The sequence below is a fragment of the Saccopteryx leptura genome, chromosome 2 (assembly GCF_036850995.1).
Source record: "Saccopteryx leptura isolate mSacLep1 chromosome 2, mSacLep1_pri_phased_curated, whole genome shotgun sequence".
Lineage (NCBI taxonomy): Eukaryota > Metazoa > Chordata > Mammalia > Chiroptera > Emballonuridae > Saccopteryx > Saccopteryx leptura.
In genome coordinates, this window is record NC_089504.1 from 332,725,384 (window position 1) to 332,740,299 (window position 14,916).

A 14,916-nucleotide genomic window follows, 5' to 3' on the forward strand; every position below is an offset into this window, starting at 1 on the left:
TCTCTCTCCGTTTCTGTCTGTCTGTCCCTATCTATCCCTCTCGCTGACTCTCTCTGTCTCTTAAAAAAAAAAAGTCTTCAACAAAGAGAATGGTGACTTTTCATTCAATTAATTCAACCAACCAGTGTCCTTCTATTTACCAAGAGCCTCTTACCTGCCAAGCTTTGTGCTTGGTGCTGGGAGTGAGCTGTAAATGACCTTGGGATTGCCTTTCACAAAAGACTCTTCTTTAGGAAGGTATATTGTTCCTTAGTCTTTCCCCCTTTTTATTAAAAGTATTGGGGTGACACTGGTTAACACAATTATACAGGTTTCAGGTGCATAATTCTACAACACATCACCCGCACACTGTATTGTGTATTCACACCCCCCTCCCCTGCCAAAGTTAAGTCTTTGTCCATGTTCCTTTTGATTTGCATACCACAAACGCTACCGTCATACCATTTTCCAGAACTGTGTTGGGTAGCTATGTGGCTACTCATTTTGCATTGCTCAAACAGCTTAAATCTGATGTCCCAAGAAGTCTGGCTAATCTGGTGTTGATGGAAACATCTGTTCCTCAGATGCAAGAGAGCCTACAGGGTCTATACATTGTAGAGAGTGGAAAAAGATTATGATGATCACTTGGCATCTGGGTTCAAAAGCTTAATTTCATCCCACAGGTTTCTGATGCTTTTGAAACTTGACTCTTGGCAGAGATTGTGAGCAAGGTAGATTTTGTCACCTGTCTGACTCTTCCATGAAAATGTACTAGCCCCAACCCCCAAGATTATGAACTTTGAAGGGACTTGAGTGATGGCATGGCGCCCAGGGAGCTGTAGCCCAAGGTCAGATGGTATCTGGGCCAAGTCCAGGAGGAAAGCAAGAGTCCCTTCCTTTTTACAAGTGGCCTCGTGTTGAGGTACATTGGCTATCTCGGTGTGCACCACCCACGGATACGCTCATGTGACTAAGCTGACGCTATGCGTGTGGCCAGGGTGGAACATCGGAAGCTTGTACAGTTCCGGGTGGGAGTGTAGTGCCCTCCTGGTCTCCTGGTGGCCGCCCTCTCTGCAAGACTGATAGACCCTTGCCCTGACCACCCTGTCCAGTCGAGGGGTTAGTGCTTAGTGGGGACAGTTGTCTGTGCCTTTTTTTTTTTTTTTGAGTTCTCATTGAAAGAAAAGTCATGAAAAAGCAAAAAGTCATTTGAAGTGGTAAGGAGCAGCCTGCCTGCATATTTGGGCACAGCCCTCTCTCAACACTGCAGAGAGCACCTCCTGCCCCCTCCACCACCCACATTCCTGGGATCAGGTCCTCGCTGTTGAATAGGGTGGCAGGGCTGTGTATCAAGAACAAACAAAGGGTCCTCGTGGCAAAGTGGACAGCTCTCGTACCTCTCAAATCATTAACAAGTGCTTCTCAAAACTTGCGAAGCCTGCTAGCAAGCAGCCTCCTTAAAAGCACAGGTTTCCAGGCCCTAGCCAGTTGACTCAGCAGCAGAGCATCAGCCTGGCATGTGGAAGTCCAGGGTTTGATTCCCGGCCAGGGTACACAGGAGAAGCACCCATCTGCTTCTCCACCCCTCCCCCTCTCCTTCCTCTCTGTCTCTCTCTTCCCCTCTCACAGTCAACACTCTGTTGGAGCAGAGTTGGCCCGGGCGCTGAGGATGGCTCCATGGCCTCTGCCTCGGGCGCTAGATTGTATCGGGTTGCAGCAGAGCAATGCCCCAGGTGGGCGGAGCATCGCCCCCCTGGTGGGCTTGCAGGGTGGATCCCAGTCCGGCACATGCGGGAGCCTGTCTGCCTCCAGGCTTCTCACTTCAGAAAAATACAACAAAACAAAACAAAAACAAAAAAAAGCACAGGTTTCCTGGGAATGTTAGGGCCTCAGTGCCCGGGCAGGGAGACCTCTGGGAACAGTCCCCAGATCAGCAGTAGCAGGAGATCCAGCCATGAGTGACCTCTTACTTAGTGCTACTGATACATTTTTTCTTAAATTTTTATTTATTCATTTTAGAGAAGTGAAGGGGCGTAGAGAGAGACAGGGGAAGGAGCAGGAAGCATCAAATCTCATATCTGCCTTGACCAGGCAAACCCGGGGTTTTGAACCGGTGACCTCAGCGTTCCAGGTCAACGCTTTACCCACTGTGCCACCACAGGTCAGGCTCTACTGATACATATTTAACAATGGACCCTTGTTTGGGCCATGGCAGGGTGGGGTGGTAGGGCCTGATTTTAGCATTTGCCAATTTCCACTGTATATCTGCTCTAATTGTGGCTGATTTCAATCAATATGATACCACCACCTGGCCAGGTGGTGGCGCAGTGGATAGAGCGTCAGGCTGGGATGCAGAGGACCCAGGTTTAAGACCCTGAGGTCGCCAGCATGAGCATGGGCTCATCTGGTTTGAGCAAAAGCTCACCAGCTTGGACTCAAGGTCGCTGGCTTGAGCAAGGGGTTACTCATTCTGCTGTAGCCCCATGGTCAAGGCACATATGAGAAAGCAATCAATGAACAACTAGTGTCACAACGAAAAACTAATGATTGATGCTTATCATCTCTCTCTGTTCCTGTCTGTCCCTATCTATCCCTCTCTCTGACTCTGTAAAAAAAAAAAAAAATCCTGGGTTCGATTCCCGGCCAGGGCATACAGGAGAAGCGCCTATCTGCTTCTCCGCCCCTCCCCCTCTCCTTCCTCTCTGTCTCTCTCTTCCCCTCCCGCAGCCAAGGCTCCATTGGAGCAAAGTTGGCCCGGGCGCTGAGGATGGCTCTATGACCTCTGCCTCAGGCGCTAGAATGGCTCTGGTTGCGACAGAGCAATGCCTCAGATGGGCAGAGCATCGTGCCCTGGTGGGCATGCCGGGTGGATCCTGGTCAGGCGCATGCAGGAGTCTGTCTGACTGCCTCCCTATTTCCAACTTCAGAGAAATACAAAAAATATATATATATGATGCCACCAACTGTGGAGTTGGGAAGAGAATCACAGTAACACACCATCATGGTATTTCCACCATACAAAAACCTTAAGAATATACATACTATTAAAACATATTAAAATAAGTAGGAAGTGAGCAATTTTGAGTATTCCTTTTATTTTTAATATAATTTGTTTAATTATAAGTTTATAAAAGTTAAGTTTTCGTAATGACTATGTTTAACAACTGGTTCTCAATAGTTCCTGAAAATTCAGGAATTGGCCCTACAGAGCTGGTATGAGCCGACTCGTCGCCTACTCCCACTGCTCAGGACCCTGGAACTGGGGTAGGGGACAAGGTGAGGGCCCTCACAGTCTTCTGCTCACTCTCTGTTCTTCCTCCTTTAGATCCTCTCCTTCATCCTGCATACAATTGTGCGAGGATTCATCCACTCTTCTGTTGGGGGCCTGTACGCCGCCGTGTAAGTCCTGGGAACTGCATGCAGGTGGCCTGGTGACAGAGGGTGAGGGAATGACTTCAGGAAAGTTAGTCCTGAGGGGCCAGCCTGCCTTCTCAGGGTTCATTTTCTTGCATCAGGGACAGGTAACAGGGCTCCTATTGGGTGTGTCAAGGGAAGGTCATACCTGGCAGGAGCTGGGTCAGTGGGCAGACAGTTGGGTGCCCATGAGTCTTGGCATTTAACATGAAATCAGTTTTCTCAGCCAGAGTTCGTGCTCCTCTGCAGTTCATTACTGCCTCCGGGGCCGCCGCTCCCTCGAGTCCTGGGCTGCCTCCAGGTGCTCATGGGAAGGGCAGGGGTGGGTTCTGGCTGCCCAGAGCTCAGTGTTGATATTCAAATGATCATCAGCAGGGACCGTGACATGGATAACTGAGCCCAGAATGTATGACGTTTCTCTCCCATAATCCCGCAGGGCCTGCTGTCTCTACCCACAACCTCAGGCCTTGGCTAAAATGAAACCCGCTTCCTTTTCTGAGAGGCCACCCATGTATAAGGAACCACAGTGCTCTTCCTCCTTGGGCTGGGCCTTGGCTCCAAAGTTGGAACCCAAACACCATCCACTGTCTCTCTCTGACTGAAGACCAGATTGTTCCCCTCTGGGAACCCCTTCCCGCCTCTGGGGCCCCAAAGCCTGATGTTTTCTAAGATTTTTGCCAGAACTTTCTCCCCCTCCCAGCAGCATTGCATGGGGGTCATTCCAGGTCCCACCCACCCAGGCCTGGAGGAAGTTGTGGCTGCACTGGCAGGGTCTGAGAGTCCGCTGAAGGCTCTGAGGCTGCGTTTCCGTGATTACGCAATGCTCCTCTGGATGAGAGCAGGCAGAGCCGGGCCCAGCCTCCATCCTGCTCCCTTGGCCTATTTCCCAAGCTGTAGACTCCCGCGTGGTACCCGCTGGTACCACGCTTTCCGCTCAGCTCAGCCCGACACCCACAGGCCCAGGGCACACCTGGGCAGGGTGGGTCTTCCCCAGAGTCTGGGGCCTCACGTTGGTCCAAAAGAGAAATTCACTTTGCATGACAGTTCAGCAGGATGTAATCTGAACGTGGTCACCCTGCTGTTCTCTGAGGCTATTCCTGCCCCTTCTCTGGCACCAGCGCACCTGGGGCCAGGCTGAGGCCAAGGAGCATTTGGGAAGCCTGAGAGCGGCATCTTCAGCAACAGGTTCTCGATTGCCCCGGCAGGTACCCCTCCACCCAGTTTGGCAGCCTCACAGGACTACAGTCTCTGGTCAGCGCACTCTTCGCTCTCCTGCAGCAGCCTCTGTTTCTGGCCATGATGGGTCCCCTCCAAGGAGATCCTTTGTGGGTAAGAAGGGCCAGAGGGCAGCGGTTTACAGCATCTGCCCCACTCTGCTGAGCGGGAGCGGAGGGGCATTGCTCTAGGGTTTCCCAGGGCCCTGAGGACAAGCAGCTTGGGAAATTTGGTTAAGATCAAGTCAGGGTCCCCTTCTGAATGGTGGCTGGGCAGGAGGAAGAAAGTGTCCTTTCTGGACCTGGTTTGAGATAAATAGAACCTAGTTGTCACTGCCCCATCCCTGGAGATCCAGATCAGTAGGTCTGAGGTCAGGGGTTGAAGGGGGTTGGGACAGAGGGCAGGCCCTGAGGCTGCTGTGTGGCGTGCAGACAGCTGGGGAATTCTGGTGCTGGAATGTGCCCCTTCCAGCCTCTTGAACATTCCAGTTTCAGTTTTTCCTCTCTCCTCTCCCGTGACCTCCTCCCCTTTCCCAAACCTGAGTGCCAGGAAGGGTCTTAAATTGGAGTCTGCAACAGACCACAGCCCCTACCTACCTGGTCCCCTGCCCCGTGTGATGGCAACTTCCACCCCTGCCCCCCCAGGTGAACGTGGGGCTGCTCTGCCTGAGCATGCTGGGCTTCTGCCTGCCCCTCTACCTCATCTGCTACCGGCGCCAGCTGGAGAGGCAGCTGCAGCAGAAGCGGGAGAACGACAAGCTTTTCCTCAAGCTCAACGGCTCGTCCAACCAGGAGGCTTTCGTGTAGTGCCCGCCACCTCGGAACTGTGGCCTCCTGAGACCTTGCTTCAGTGACTCACCAGTGTCCTCCTCCCCACCCCAGAGGACCTCCATGCACCCCCAGGAACCTCTCCTTCACCGTGTTGGAGTCCATGTTCCCTCCCAGGGCCTTGGTCCTGCCTTGGAGCTCTGCTGTGGAAGCACAGGAGAGGGTCTGGACAAGGGATTTTCCTACTGCTGGAAGCAGGCTGCCCTGGGCTTTGCTCTGCTTCCGTTGAGGGGCCCTGGAGCCTGGAGTCTCCATGATGCCTGCAGGAGGAGCCAGGAGGACCCCTGACAGACAGGCTCTCTCCCTCAAGTATCTGGATTCTGCCTCTTGCCAAAGCAGAGGGGACTGCCGTTCCCTGCTCACCGCCTGCCCCTCGGCTGCATGCCCACCAGCCACGCCTGCCTGAGGACAAAGGCTTGCACTGTCTGCACCCCCTCACCTGGCCCCTCATCTCTTCCCCTGGTCAGTCTGAGGCTGCCTGAGAAAGGAAGGACCCGCTTCCTGTTGTTGGTGCTAACTCCTTTGTAATTCCAGCCTGTGGTGGCGTGCCCAGGGCCTGGCCTCCCGTTAGAGGCCTGTGGAGCCCCCTGTCTTAAAGCCTGGCGAGGGGGTGGAGGGCTGGAGGGCCATACTAGGCTCAGAAGCCAGAACAAAGGTGATCAGCAGCTCCTAACCTCCCTCAGGACCTAAGCGGAGAACAAGTTTCCACTGCCACCCGTCATCCAGTCTGTGGCCTGGAGAGAATTAAGGGTCACCAATAGGGTACCCCCCCCCCCACACACACACACACAGCTGTGTTTGTGGGAGTGAAAGTAAGGCTGTGGATGATAGACATGGAGGTCCAGGCCTGGCGGGGTGGTAGATAGGTGAGGGGCCTAGGGGTGTGTGGATGTGTACACGTGAGATGTGTGGGATGTGTGTGGGATGGTGGTAGGGTGTGGGCTCTGTGTATCTGCCAGTATTCTCCCAGAGCCACCCAGGAGACAGCCAGGCCTGCAGCAAGTCAGTGCCCTAGAGCCACACTGGCTCATCCTGGAGTTTGTTGGCAGCTGTGGGGCCACAGCGCCCCCTGCTGGCAGACTCCTTCCAGGGCCCTGGAGCTGTTTACACCGGAGAGGCTGTCCTCTGCCAGGCGGGCCCTGATTTACCAACAACCACCAGGACTTGCTCTCAGAATTGTATCTGGCACTTCCCAGGAGCCCAGAGAGGGGTGGGTGGATTTTTAGGTTTATAATTTTGTTTTTATTTTTATTTAGGTTTTATCAGACTCCTTTTTATAAAGCAATAAGTCTATTTTCCTCCTCTTAAGGGTTGCTCCTGCTAGCATATCAGTTAAGGGCTACACGTGCCTATTTTGAGCTTGAAGAGAAAAGACAATATAGAATTGTATACCTGAAACCTATATAATTTTAATGACCAGTGTCACCCCAATAAATTCTATTTTAAAATAAATACAAAAAAAGCAAAGGCAAGACAAGATTTTCTGCCATAGACCAGCCCCAGTCATACCCAGCTGCTCACAATTTCTCTGGATGATTGCCAGCTTGGGGGGAAGGGCCAGGAAGACGGGGCTTGTGCACACATCTTGAACGTGTGAGCCACCCTCCTGCTGCTGCTGCTGCTCAGACAAACAGGCTAATCCTGACCCCCTTTTATCCTCTGCTCAGACTTCCTGTCACTTGGTCAACTACCCTGAGGGTTCATGCTGAGTTCAAGACGTAGGGTGATCCCAGGAGAGCTTCCGGCTCAAAGAGACAGAACGGTGTTGTGGGGAATAGCAGAAAGCAGGAAGGGGCAGATCCAGGCCCAAGTTCAAGCGGTCAACATCTGAGCACCCTTAACACATCTAATCTTCCTAGGCTTCAATCCACTCAAATGCTAAACAGCAAAAAATATTTGTGTAAAAATATTTTTTGGCCCTGACCAGTTGGCTCAGCAGTAAAGCATCAGCCCAGCGTGTGGATGTCCCACATTCGATTCCTGATCAGGGCACACAAGAGAAACACCTATCTGCTTCTCCTCCCCTCCCCCTCTTCTCTCTCTCTCTCTCTCTCTCCCTCTGTCTCTCTCTCTTGCTTCCTCTCCTGCAGCCATGGCTTGGTTGGAGCAAGTTGGCTCCAGGCACTAAGGATGGCTCCATGGCCTTGCCATAGGCACTAAAATAACTCAGTTGCCAAGCAATGGAGCAGTTGCCCCAGATAGGCTGATCATTGCCCCATAAGGGGCTTGCCAGGTGGATCCCAGTTGGGGTGCATGCAGGAGTCTATCTCTCTGCCTCCCCAGTTCTCACTTTATATATTATGTTAAAAAAAATTTTTTTCAATTTTTATAAGATTTTATTTGAACCAGAACTGACAATTGCCAGGATGCAAGATCTCAAATGCTTCTAAAACATTTTTTAAAAAGAGAACAACCAGCCCTGGTCTGTTGCTCAGTTACAGCATTGTCCCGACATGCCAAGGTTGCAGGTTTGATCCCTGTCGGCACATACAAGGATCAACTAATGAATGCATAAATAAGTGGAACAACAAATCAATGTTCTCTATTTCTGACTCTCTCCTCTCTCTCTAAAGAACAATTGTTTAAAAAAAAACTTTAAAAAGAGACAGCAAGATCAACATTTCGTAAACCTTCCCTCAGAACACTAGTTATGTGAGGATTAATAGTTATACTAATTCTTTTAAAAGCTTTGTAGTCAAATTTGGGAAATGCTGAGTTAAAATCAAGCATGTTTCTTTGCAGCACTCGGCATGCTCGTGGACCTGTGGCTCTCCCAGAGGGGGTGTGGTATGCTGCGGAGGAATGGTTTTAACCATCAGAGAGCCGCCCTCCATGTGTGGCCCAATGGAGTGCTTCAGTGCCTGTTAAACATGGAGACTGTAGGTCTCGCCTCTGACCGAGAGGGAGCTTATATTTTGCTAAGCCCCACCTGGTCATCCTGGTGTCGTCGTGTTCCCGCCCCCCCAAAGTTTGAGACCCTCTGACAGAGGAGTACAATTTGGGGAAGTGTTGATTAGCAAGTGCCCTTCCAACTGGGAAAACGGGTTACAGACAAGGCCCGGGCTGAGCTGCTGCCCCTCCTATCTGCCTGCAGAGTGTGAGCACTTTGTGGAAAGAAGCAGGCATTGGTAAATGAGTTCCCGGTTGAAATAGGTCTAGGCCCACAAGAGCATGGGTCAGTTCCCACCAGCACCCATACCCCCTTGTCAGGACCGGCTTGTTAGATAGTTTACATATTTTCCTGTTTGCACTGAAGCATGATAACAAATCCAAGAGTTAAATAGTGTTATTTCTATTTTACAGTTAGAAAAATGGAGGCCCCAGGAGGGGAAATAATTCGTTCAAGATTAGAGCCCAGGGGTCGCTGGCTTGAGCAAGGGGTCACTTGCTCTGCTGTAGCCCCCCCAGTCAAGGCACATATGAGAAAGCAATCAACAAACAACTAAAATGCTGCAATGAAGAGTTGATGCTTCTCATCTCTCTCCCTTCCTGTCTGTCTCTATCTGTCCTCTCCTCTCTGTCAAAAAAAAAAAAAAAAAAAAAGATTAGAGCCAGGGCTTGCATATGGGTCTTACCATCATGAGAGCAACCAAAGAAAACCCTCCAGACCAGGACATTCCTTTGGGACTGATAGCCCCAGGGAAGCCGGGAGGCAATAGCTTGTAAAAGGGAAACAAACCTAGGTACCACTTTCTTGGAGCCAAGAGATTCCTCTGGAAATGGAATACCTCTACTCAGTGGGGTTATCGTGGCCCTGGAGGCAGATAGAGTCTTGAGGAAGCAATTCTCTAGTCACTCCAACCCTTGAGAGGAGTGCCTTGGAATGGGAAGGGGACCATTGGCTGATCAAAGGCAGAGAACAAGTGGCCACGGCCCTCCATCTTCCTCTTTGTTCGCAGGCTCCTGGTGGGAAGGAGCAGGAAATGATGCCCAACCAGTGGTTTCAATCAGAATGAGGAAGGAAGCTGGGCCGGTCTTAGGAACACTGCCAGGAACCCCTCTTCCCTCTAGTTTCCCTAGACTCAGGTCTAGATGTTCCCTTGTTGGCTTCTTCCACACCCTCCTGGTCTCTGCCTGCAGCCCCTGCTGCCTGGACCTGTACTCGGGAAGGTGCCAGCCCTCCCAGAGGCCAAAGATAGGGTTGCAGGTGCCTTTCTGGTTTTCTCCATCTCCTTTCCTCTCTTGTACCCAGTATCAACCAGGTCCAGACAACTTCTGCTAAGCCCTCCTCATCCTGGCCCTGGGCTGTGCAGTCTGTGGGGGGCCTCACACTGCCCTGGGCCCCAAGGACACTGAAAATGGGGGAACGTCCAGTATTCAGGGTACAAGTGCAGGACTCTCAGACAACAGCAGAACACATTCAGCCCTGTGAGGTTTTTGCTGTACTTGTGTATCAGCCTGAGGGCAGAATCTGAGCAGATATGCAACTGGGGTGGGTAATGGGAGGTGGGGTCCGGCTGAGGGCATCCTAGGCATGGGGAGGGACTTCTGTCAGCTTGGAAATCTCAACAGGATTGAGCTTCAGGGGCTGTTTCAGCAACAGCTCCCTCAGGAGGATATTATGATGGCTTCTCCTGGGTTCTTGGGACAGTGAGGCGCCTTATCTGTTCCAATAACCAGAGGCCCAGCTCCAAGGCGGTAGCCCCTTTTCCCCAACTATAGATTGTGGGATTATGAGGATGGGGAGCCCAGGACCCCCACAGTGAGGGGGTTGGTTTTTCACAAGCTACAGCCTCCCCTGGGGTTGGGTGGTCAGGGTAAGCCTGTTTGCCCCCCTGTCCTAACTCACCCCAATCCCTGGGGTAAGGACAGAGCTCCCCAAATGTCATGAAGGAGAAGCAGCATCGTGCATGGGGGTGGCCTGCCAGCATGGAGCTCCCACTGTGTTCCTTGGTCTCTGCAGACAGCATGCCCCGGGCTCTGAGGTCAGTCACTCCCAGTCTCCTGGGTGGATGCCAGACTGCACTGGGGCACCTGGCAGCTCCCACTTCCCCTTCCCAGAGTAGGGCTCCATCTCCCATGCTGAGGGGAAGAGTAGAGATTAAAGGCCCTGCCACACATACCATGTCAATGACCTTAGGCAAGTCTTGAGCCTGTTTCCTGATCTGTAAAGTGGAGATAATACCCTCATGGTGAGGCTTGGCGAACACACATAAAGCATTTGCACAGTACTATACCTGGCACTTACTTAATAGGCACTTAACAAGTGACAGCATTGTTTGTATGACCCTGGAAGAGTGCAGATAGCACAGGAAACGAAGGCCACCCCTACTCCTCTACTCCCACCAGTATAATAGGACACCTACTTTAGGCAGCTCTGACCAGGACAATCTCATGGCCGCGTAAAGGAAGTGGAGTCTATTTCTGCTGACCCTACCCCTCTCAGAACCCCTCTGTAAGCAAAAAGCCTTAAGAAATTGTTCCCTTGTTCATTTATATGTCTTTCACATTTTGATAAGAGACTTAGCCAAAAGGCTTCTCAAAGCAATCTCTAAGTGGTAAATATTCAGGCACTCTGACAGGTTTATGTTGGGGGGGGTGACTCAGATCACAGCATGTAGGTAGCACCTCCATACCACTTCCTTGTCAAACTGCTTGGCTGTGCCTGTGTGTGTGTGTGTGTGTGTGTGTGTGTGTGTGTGTATACACATGTGCATGCATGTGTTGAGGTATGAGATGTATTACTGCCATGTCAGGTGTGAATGTGTTTAGAGGAGTGTGTAGGAGCTTGTCTGTGTGCCTCTCTATCTGGATGGAGAAGAGGGAGAGGGTCTTGCCTCACTAAGTCCCTTTCTGTTGCTGGAAAGACTGAGGCAGGCCCCATCCAAGGACCCAGCCCAGGCTCTCGGAATTGTGCCTGACAGGGTAGTCTGTTCCCTGTGTTACCTGGGGTCAGTACAGTGCCACTGATGACCTGGAAGCTGACTTCCTGCCCCTTTGCTGTTTCTAGCACCGCTTACTTCCTGGCACACAGTAAGCACTCAATAAATGTATGCTGAGAATGACAAGAACTGCTTCCTCCTCGGCTCCTGTGTTTCTTTCTCCCACAGTCACACATCCCCTTGCTCCTTGTCTCTTGCTCAGATTCCCTATATCTTACCTGAAATGTGCTCCACGGCCCCCACCTCTCCCTTGTGCTGCATCCACCATGGCCCCAGCTTTGCTGGTTTGGCCTCTGCATGCCATTTGAAGAAATGGCGCCCTGGCCAGATAGCTCAGTTGGTTAGAGCATCGTCCAGACAAGATAATCTGGACATGTTTTCTTTGAATATATGTACCCTGGTTTATTGATGTCACCCCATTAACATGAATAAAAATTTATTTATTTATTTATTTATTTAGGATCTTTTTTTTTTTTTTTTTTTTTTTTTAGAGAGGCAGAGATAGACAGGGACAGACAGACAGGAACGGAGAGAGATAAGAAGCATCAATCATCAGTTTCTCGTTGCGCATTGCGACTTCTTAATTGTTCATTGATTGCTTTCTCACATGTGCCTTGACCGTGGGCCTTCAGCAGACCGAGTAACCCCCTGCTGGAGCCAGCGACCTTGGGTCCAAGCTAGTGAGCTCTTTGCTCAAGCCAGATGAGCCCGCGCTCAAGCTGGCGACCTTGGGGTCTCGAACCTGGGTCCTTCCGCATCCCAGTCCGATGCTCTATCCACTGCGCCACCACCTGGTCAGGCAATAAAAATTTATTTTAGCCCTGGCCGGTTGGCTCAGCGGTAGAGCGTCGGCCTAGCGTGCGGAGGACCCGGGTTCGATTCCCGGCCAGGGCACATAGGAGAAGCGCCCATTTGCTTCTCCACCCCTCCGCTGCGCTTTCCTCTCTGTCTCTCTCTTCCCCTCCCGCAGCCAAGGCTCCATTGGAGCAAAGATGGCCCGGGCGCTGGGCATGGCTCTGTGGCCTCTGCCTCAGGCGCTAGAGTGGCTCTGGTCGCAATATGGCGACGCCCAGGATGGGCAGAGCACCGCCCCTGGTGGGCGTGCCGGGTGGATCCCGTCGGGCGCATGCGGGAGTCTGTCTGACTGTCTCTCCCTGTTTCCAGCTTCAGAAAAATGAAAAAAAATAAAAAAAAAAAAAAATTTATTTTAAAAAAAAGTGGGGAAGGGATAAGTAGGGGGCCTTTTCAGTGGGAAGTGGGAAGATAAGTCTGCTTGTGAATTCTCATTCTAGGGGAGGGAGATCATCCTTGCCCCCCTTTTTTTGTGTGTGTGGCAGAGACAGAGTCAGAGAGAGGGACAGACAGGAAGGGAGAGATGAGAAACACCAATTTTTCATTGCGGCTCCCTAGTTCATTGATTGATTTCTCATATGTGCCTTGACCGCGGGCCTTCAGCAGACCGAGTAACCCCTTGCTGGAGCCATCGAACTTGGGTCAAACTGGTGAGCCTTGCTCAAACCAGATGAGGCCGCGCTCAAGCTGGCGACCTCAGGGTCTCGAACCTGGGTCCTCCACATCCCAGTCCAACACTCTATTCACTAGGCCACTGCCTGGTTAGGCCCTTGCCCCTTTTCTTTGGTCCTAAGGCAGTGGTTGTGAGCAGGACTGCTCCTTCCCACCAAGCTGGCTACCCTCCTGTCAGGACCCTGGTCAGTGTCAACAGGAGGGAGAGAGCAACTGGGCCCCCCAGAGTTGCCCCAGGGAGACCCTCACTACCAGGAAGGGGAGGGGTGGCCTGATTATCAGAGGCCTGGCCCCTGACCCAGCTGAGGTGGGGGAGGGCTTAAGGCACAGGGGAGGGATGCAGATGGCCTTGGGGCTAGCTGGGGAAGGGATGAGCAGTGTTTCCCTGCACAGTAGCCGGGGCAGATAGATGCTAGATGGATGTCCTACTTGTCAGGACCGCAAACTCAGAAGTGGGAGCTCTGCCACTTCCTTTGTTGTAACCTTTCGTTTTCCTGTGTTTGATCGAGACAGCACAAAAAATGAAGAGTCACAGCATAAATTCTGTGCTGCTACAGGGGCAGCTAGACCTTGACCTCTGAGGAATTGGTGGGGACTCTGGAAACCTGGAGGCCACAACCCCCATCTCCGGGGACAGCCTTCGCACAGCTCCAACCAATTATGGCCATGTGGGAATGGGCCCAGTGGTGTTAGATCTTCTGATTTGTTTCAAAAGAAACTAGAAATCCTGAGTTTTATATAAAATATTCCCATTTAAAATTTTTTTTTATTTATTTTTATATTTTTTACAGAGACAGAGAAAGAGAGAGAGGGATAGACAGGGACAGACAGGAACGGAGAGATGAGAAGCATCAATCATTAGCTTTTCGTTGCGCTTTGCGACACCTTAGTTGTTCATTGATTGCTTTCTCATATGTGCCTTGACCGCAGGCCTTCAGCAGACTGAGTAACGCCTTGCTCGAGCTAGCGACTTTGGGTCCAAGCTGGTGAGCTTTGCTCAAACGAGATGAGCCCATGCTCAAGCTGGCAACCTCGGGGTCTTGAACCTGGGTCCTCGGCATCCCAGTCTGAAGCTCTATCCACTGCGCCACCGCCTGGTCAGGCTATCCTCATTTTTAAATGTTGACTTCAAAATTTTTGTTTAGCGAGGCTGGGAGGACGCCCATCACTTTTCCTTCCCCCTCTTCCCTCTCAGGTGTGCATCTCTTAAACTCTGCAGCCAGGGGAGCAGTGGGCAGCAGCAGCTCATCCCAGGCTAACCCCCTGAACCTGTCTCCAAGGCCCCTTTTCTCTGATTTCTAGAGAGCCAAAGCAGCCCCACCTGGGCTGTCTCCTGTTGCTTCTTCTGCCCTAAGAGCTCTTCCTTGTTTCACTATCCCCAGCTTTAATAAATGTTCTCTCAAAATTATATATATATACAGCTGCTCAAATAGCCTTTAATCCTAGACAGGCCAAACGCTGTCAGAGGTAGAGGGGGAGAAGCAGAGATAAAATGCCACCTCCTCTGGGTGCCCAGAGCACCTGCTATCTATTTCCTTGATACCAGCAGATGTTATATTTGTCTTGCATTAGTTTGTGGCCCTACATGGGCTGGAACCTTTTTCTTTTTACTTGTGTCTCCCCCATCCTGGTGCATAATGAATATTACTGAGTCTGGCTTCTAGAGTGGCTACGGTCCCTATTTAGGGACATGGAACTGTCAGGCAAAGCTCAAGGCAGAGCCAGCTCACCCTCATGGGCTTGAGTCCCTGACTGCAGCTTGTCCTGGCCAACACACTCCTGTGTCAAGTGAAATGAGCTGGGCAGCCAGGGTCACGTGTTTGATTGTCTGGTGTCTGTCTCCCCACTAGAACAAATGTTCCTTGAGAGCTGGCACATGCTCTGCCTTGGTCACTGTAATACCTCCAGTGCCTCAAACGGTACCGGCGTGGAAGAGTTGCTCAGTAAATATTTGGAGGATGAAATTCTTAAAAAGAAAGACAAATCAAATGAAAAGAGGCTGAAACAGACTGAGACAGAAGCTGGGAGAAGAGCATGCTCTCAGCAGCCAGGAAGAACAGAGCAGAAGATGGAAA

At 51.4% G+C, this 14,916-nt stretch overlaps 1 protein-coding gene across 3 annotated transcripts in view; it reads left to right on the forward strand.

Annotated features, from left to right (window-relative positions):
* SLC43A2 (solute carrier family 43 member 2) overlaps positions 1-7,840 on the forward strand; it is a 61,797-nt gene extending 53,957 nt beyond the window's left edge. For all 3 annotated transcript variants that reach the window (XM_066363549.1, XM_066363551.1, XM_066363550.1), the window contains exons 12-14: positions 3,305-3,378; positions 4,599-4,722; positions 5,253-7,840. In XM_066363549.1, coding sequence (XP_066219646.1) covers positions 3,305-3,378; positions 4,599-4,722; positions 5,253-5,414 — 360 coding nt within the window. In that variant the 3' untranslated portion in view covers positions 5,415-7,840. The remainder of the gene's footprint in view (positions 1-3,304; positions 3,379-4,598; positions 4,723-5,252) is intronic.
* The last annotated feature ends 7,076 nt before the right edge of the window (positions 7,841-14,916 follow it).